Source organism: Malania oleifera, chromosome 8, assembly GCF_029873635.1.
Source record: "Malania oleifera isolate guangnan ecotype guangnan chromosome 8, ASM2987363v1, whole genome shotgun sequence".
Classification (NCBI taxonomy): Eukaryota; Viridiplantae; Streptophyta; class Magnoliopsida; order Santalales; family Ximeniaceae; genus Malania; species Malania oleifera.
This window is the reverse complement of record NC_080424.1, coordinates 71,078,301-71,084,695: the sequence shown is the minus strand read 5'-3', so window position 1 is coordinate 71,084,695 and position 6,395 is coordinate 71,078,301. Positions and strand designations below refer to the sequence as shown.

The following is a 6,395-nucleotide window of genomic DNA, read 5'->3' as shown; positions in this document are numbered from 1 at the left end:
CAGCCAGTAAATCCATTATATGAGCCAACACTAGAAGTTAAAATACATATTTAAGTGTTTATCAGAACATAAAGTAAGAGCTAATGTCAAACAAAACATAGTTCCCATGTGCCTCAGAACAGCTCAAAATTTGTTTATCTTCATCGTCCAATGATTGAAACTAGGTTCTTCATTATTTTATTTTATGTGCGACTATAAATGGAATATGCCATTCTTGAGAGAGAGGGGAGTCAGCAGACTCAATGCCCTGTTCTGCCATAATTGCCACAAAGAGAGAGAGAGAGAGAGAGAGAGAAGCATGCATGAAGAGGTGCTGATTTCCTGCATCCTTGAACTGTAAACTAAATCTCTCCTGTGTTGTTTTGAACCATAAATTTTCTTACAAAAGAATAGACCCAAAAACAAAAGAATCAAAAGAACAAAATACAGGATTAAAGATTTAAAAAAAAAAAAAAACTTACACATTGAAAGAACATCACCATTTTATGGTGTCCATCTCCAGAATGAAGCCATTCTTAGTCCTTTGAACACAACTTCTACTATTTGGGCAAAAATGGATAGATATATGCATTATTGAGTCGGCTTATGATTCTCACCACAGCAGTTCGCCTGTCCTGGATTCGGCGCCATTCATTTTGCCCATATTTTTATATATCTGCCCGTATTCCCTACAAAGCCTACTCTATTTCACTCACTGAACCTGCTCACCGATCAGGTCAAGACCAACCAGTAGGAATGATATCCCCTGAAAGAGCAAGAAGTAAAAATGGACACCCTGAGCAGAGAGTAGACTTCTTGCTGAAGCTGTTAGAAGAAGGAAAGCCAAAGCCAACTCTTTCGTATATATTCTGTTGTGTTTCTTCTTCCGAGAAGCCCTTTTCTCTTGCTGTAAGGCCTCCTCCATTTCACCTAGGTGGGAATCTGAGCCCCCTCTATGGGCTTTTGGTTCTTCCTTCTCAACAAGTAAGAGAAGATCACCCTCAGAAGAACGGCCAGATTTCTTGGTAACAACCCACTCATATGCACTTCCAAGCTGGAATAAGCCAGAAATCATGGCATTGAACTTAGTTACAGACATTGTGTTCTCAAAGAGTAGGTAGGGGACAATGAAAGGGAACGATTTTGGGGCTGGAAGTATATTGAGAAATGACATGGTGGCTGGGATATAGCACACTACCCACGATGGGAGCTCAGCCTCTGGGACAAACATTGTCATGGGAAGAATTATGCAGAAGAGGGTGAATGAATAGAAGGGTAGAATCAGTTTTCTTAGGAGGAAGAAAAGGAATATCATATTGAATTTCTTCCAAATACTGATCTGCAATCCAAATAGAAGCAGCAGCAAGTTCAAAAATCAGAATCCATCAACATACATGCTACCAAAAATATTGCAGTTAGCAGCAAGTTTATTGAAAGTTTTGAATACCTTTGATCGGATAATATCGGGCAAACAAAGCCGAAACAGTTGCATGGGACCAGAATGCCATCTGTGCTGTTGTTTCCTGTAAGCCTCGTAAGATTCCGGTAATTCGCATTGGCACTGAAAATGGGAAGATAACCCAACGTTAATCCCATATGAAGTTACAAAGAAACAAAACATTTGCACCTGAGGTGGATTATTGCGGTGAAATACCTCCACATCATTGAGGAAGACAAATTTCCAGCCATGGAGATGAGCCCGGACAGCGATGTCCATGTCCTCCACGGTGGTCCTTTCCAACCACCCACCAGCATCCTCCAAAGCCTTTATCCTCCACACACCAGCAGTACCATTGAACCCAAAGAAGTTGATGAATATCCCATTCACCTGCTGCTCCACCTCAAAATGAAATGATAAATTAATGTTCTGCAATCTTGTTAGTAGGTTCTCATCCTTATTCACAAAGGACCACCTTGCCTGAACCAATCCCAACTCCTCATTATCCTGCATTTAGAGAACAAAAGGGTGTTGATCTAACTGTTTTAATCAGGGACAATTATTAAAAGAACATAGATAAACTTCCATGCCCAATTCAACCAAAATTGAGCCCCCCAAGCAACAAGATACACGATAATTGTGCTCAAGAAATAGTAATTCAGATAGTATGCCAATAGTCTTAGATACCTTGAAATGGGGAATTGTTCTTTTGAGAAAATCAGGGGTGGGCTGGAAATCAGCATCGAAAATGGCTACAAACTCATAGTCTTTGACATAGCTACAATTCATGGCAGACTTGAGATTGCCAGCTTTGTATCCATCTCTAATTACCCGATGCCGGTACACAATGTGAGCACCCTCCTTCTGCCATTTATGAACTTCCTCCTTGATCATCGATTGGGTCGTAGGATCATCCGAATCATCCAGAACTTGAATTAGTAAATTCGATTTTGGCCAGTCTAAATTGCAAACTGCAGCAATCGACTGCTGATAAACCTGATAACACAGACTACATGCATCAGATAAAATCCCTCCAACACAACAAACTATTACACATTCTTTCAAAAAGAAAGAACATATCTGAAGGTGAAATTTAGGGTCTAAACAATTTACCTCTTTCTCGTTGCACATGGGAATCTGAACGAGAACCATGGGGTAGAAACCCTTCTCGCCGGACTCAGGATCTGGGGTGCCTTCTTTCGGAATGGGTTTGATCTTCTTGAAGCGGATCCAGAAACATCCCAAACACAGAGCCAGTCTATCCAAACTCTGGATGAGGAAAAGCACAATACATGCATTTGCGAGAAATTGCAGAGGAGGAGCCAGGTACTGAACCCGAATCAAAACCCACCTAGAATACAGTGAATCGAAAATACCCCTAAACCCCAACGAGCTAGCCAACAAATACTGCAATTGAAGATGGGGAGTACCAAAATGCCAACCCTTGAAGTATGCCGCTACCTCAAACCCTAACAACAAAACGGACAGCCACAAAAATACCTTGATAAAAGAATAAAACCTGCTCTTGACTGTTGGGTTCTCATTCTCGGGGTCGGCGGCGGCGTCATTGTCCGCGTCGGTGTCGGTTCTTCCGGAAGCCAGGCGGCGGCGAACGGCGGCGCCCAGGCTGACCGTGGCGGAGGCAATGGAGGTTAAGCAACCAGCGGCTTTGTGGGCTTTGAGGAGAAGAACCCATGTGAGCTGTTTTGCGTTCTTTCCTCTGCCTTTGTCTCGCGTACGGTGCGGCGAGCCGGCGAGAATGAAGTCTTCGTCAGAGGGAGCCTCCAGCTCGACCATGGACCAATTGGGATTCTCCATCTTTACGACCACCGGCGTTCCCCGGTGGCTCTCCTTCGCCCACCAATCGAACGACGGTGCCATTTTGTGCTTCTGCTTCCGATCTTAAAACCCCACTTGGGAAACTCGACTCGCTGGGACACCCTTGTTGTTTCAGAGCTCAAACTCGCCGGAATGTGAATACCCAGAAGGGAAGAGCTACGATTTTGATGCCATTTTAGGGAGAAGGGAATGGCAGTAGCGGCAACAACCTAAGAAAATGACGAGTGGGACTGGAACCGGAGCAAGATGTCTCTCTCTAATCTATGGCCACATTCGAATATAAGGGAACCTTCTAACAGAGAGAGAGAGAGAGAGAGAAAGAGAGGAGAGGAGAGAGGCTATGACTGGGGGAAAGAGTCCAAAAGAACTCCCATACGATTACAGCTTGCAAAACTCTCAATCAACGAAATGGGAAAATAAGTGAGAAGGATAGAGAGAGAGAGAGAGAGAGAGAGAGAGAGAGACAGACAGACAGAAGGATGTAGAAAACTATGGCTATTGGCTCCAGCTCAACACGGCTTTAGTTTTTGATTCTTAGAAATATTTATAAATAAATAAACAGATATATTTTAAAACATAAATAGCCAGCACGTTGTGCGTCAAAATCACCAACCTTACAAAGCTGATCTCTTTTTTACCATTTATTCTTACAGAGATATGAAGATCCACTTCACTTAAACCCCATATCATCAAATATCCAAACTTGTAAAAAGCCCATCTCGTCCAGCGCAATCTACAGAAACAGAGACTAAAATTTTCTTCTTCTTCTTCTTTTTCCCACACGAATTGACGGTGAAGCCCACAAAAAATTTCTCCTCTTTTTTTTGGTTCCTAAATTCCTCTGATTTCTACCCACTCCCCTCTTTCAATTTAAAAAGTCCAACAACCAAAAGTCATCAGCCAGAACAGAAACAACCCCAGAAACATCCATCAATGGAAACAACTGTTAAGGTAATGCGCTGGGGGGAGGGGGGGATTGAAAATTAAGAAGCCATTATAAAAGCGAAAGCGTGGACAAGAGGTGGGGTGTGGGGTTAGGGAGAGGGCAGATGGCTTCCGCGGTGCTTCGTTTCCTCCGCGTGTTAATTCAAAAAGACAAAACCAGTCAAGCCCTCAATTAATTTGACAGGATTAAAACTTAAAAACCACAAATAGACGGATAGATAGAAAAGTTGAAGAGATGGTGGGGACGACGATCTAACATCCGGACGCGTATCCAAGAAGGGCAAAAGGGAGAAAAACGACACTGGTTTTTCATTTTTGCTTTTTGTGTTTTTGCGTCCTCTCGTCTTTTGTTTCGTTTTTCTTTTCGCTTTTTTGCTCTTGTTTTTTAAAAATTGTTTTGGGTGTTTTTGCTTTTGTTGTTTTCATTTTTTTTTTTTTTTTGAGTGCATTTGCTTTTGTTATTTTAGGGATAAGAGTTAAAAAAGTATTGGATGGGGGAGAGGAAAGCGTGGCCGGTGCCGGTGGCTATATCCGGTGCACTAGAGTGAGGGATATGACCAAGTCCGCCCCAGTAAAAGGCACTGCCGTTAAAACTCCACGCTCTTCCAAAGCGCGTGGCTCACACGATTCTTACTCTACCCCCCAAAACACCTCTTCCTTTTAAAAATAAAAAATAAATATTTATGATTTCAAATCTTCAATTTAGATTTTAGTGAATTTAGATAAATTTAGTATATTAGATCTTATTTATATTTCATAAATAAATAAAATCACGCTAAAACTCAAATATTACACTCAAAAAGAACCTAATTTTTTTTTTGTCTTGATCTCTTTAAAAGAAAAAGAAAAAGATACTTATGATTACAAAAATATCATTGATAATTTTTTTTCCTTTTTTATATTTTTATTGTTAATAAAAATTAAGTATATTTATCATTTAAAATATTAAAAACAAATATGGAGTATTAAAAATATTTTTGGAAGTATCAAAAGATTTACCTTAAAAAAAAGATTTGTTGAGAAATTTTCGTCCCTAGTAATTTTTTGACTCATTATTTCTCGCGAAAATTTCATCTTAATTTAGGCATACGTTACCCTCAAAGAAGATGATTCCATTTCAAGTGCATATTATGATTTATAAACAATAAACATTGAGTATAAATTCAAGATGATTGCATTTTAATTTAATATTTATTTAGTGTTAATTATTAAGTAAACACGTGCCATGAGACAATTATTTGCACTCTTACCAAATCTTTAGTCGAAACCTTAGGATTCATTTGGTATGATTATTAAAAATTATGAAAATAGAAATCAAAAATTAAAAATAGAATCAAAAAACTAATGAGTCTTTAAAATCTAGTTGTATTATTTTTGTACTTGAATTAAATAACATTTTAAATATTATTAAATAATATAATTGCAAAATTAGAAATTAAAAATATTACTATAAATAATTTAAATTAATCATAATTATTGTACTAAATTATTATATTTTAAAATTCATTTTTAATGTTCTAAGAATAACTTTATTGTACATGACCTTTGAAAATTGAAAAGATTTATTTTCTACATGACTTATATTATTTTTAATTTTTTTGTATATAATTTTTATTGATATTTTTATCTCAATCATATTTTAAATATTTATTTTTAATTTTAATATAATTTTTTATAAAATAAAAAATTTAATCCAAAAAAGAGAATTTTGGATCTTAAGATATTGTAAGAAAAACTGTCCAAAAAATAATTAAATATGAAGTCTAGTCTTCAATTGTGGTTTTCAATTTTTGTCAAAAATAGCTAAAAATTAGCAACAAAAATAGAAAACTACCAATATAAACATAAATAATAATTATAATATGTACAAAATAAACTGTTAATAAAAATCTCTCTCAAAATAAAGAATTTAGTAGCTTCTAATTTTCCTGAGAAAAAAAAAATTATTTTAAATTAATAACTAATTGAACTAAATTTTTTATTTTAAAAAATAAACTTAGAAAAAAAAAATTGACAAAGTCTTACCGTCTCTATTATATCCAAAACTGAAAAAGGTCATATGAAAAAAACGATCTCTCCAAATGTGAAAGTAGAATGACGTACATACATTATGTTCCCTACAGATCCAGAATGGCATAGAGATCTCGGGTATTGAGTGTTACGTTTCAACCTAAATTTTGATATATGCCATTAT

General features: G+C 37.2%; 1 protein-coding gene across 1 annotated transcript; it reads right to left on the bottom strand.

Moving 5' to 3' along the window:
* Positions 1-299: 299 nt before the first annotated feature.
* Positions 300-4,340, bottom strand: LOC131161481 (probable xyloglucan glycosyltransferase 12). The gene is made up of 5 exons (XM_058117268.1): positions 2,531-4,340; positions 2,105-2,413; positions 1,634-1,924; positions 1,427-1,540; positions 300-1,318 (listed from the first exon to the last, which is right to left on the bottom strand). Exons 1-5 carry the CDS (start codon positions 3,296-3,298, stop codon positions 692-694), a joined length of 2,109 nt encoding a protein of 702 aa, XP_057973251.1. The 5' UTR covers positions 3,299-4,340; the 3' UTR covers positions 300-691.
* Positions 4,341-6,395: the final 2,055 nt, after the last annotated feature.

Bases quoted from the DNA above. Each gene is read 5' to 3' on its own strand.
- LOC131161481 (XM_058117268.1), bottom strand. From the start codon at position 3,298: ATGGCACCGTCGTTCGATTGGTGGGCGAAGGAGAGCCACCGGGGAACG. The intron at 2,414-2,530 runs GTAAATTGTTTA...CTGTGTTATCAG, and splicing joins CCATGTGCAACGAGAAAGAG to GTTTATCAGCAGTCGATTGC. The intron at 1,319-1,426 runs GTATTCAAAACT...TTTGGATTGCAG, and splicing joins CCGATATTATCCGATCAAAG to ATCAGTATTTGGAAGAAATT.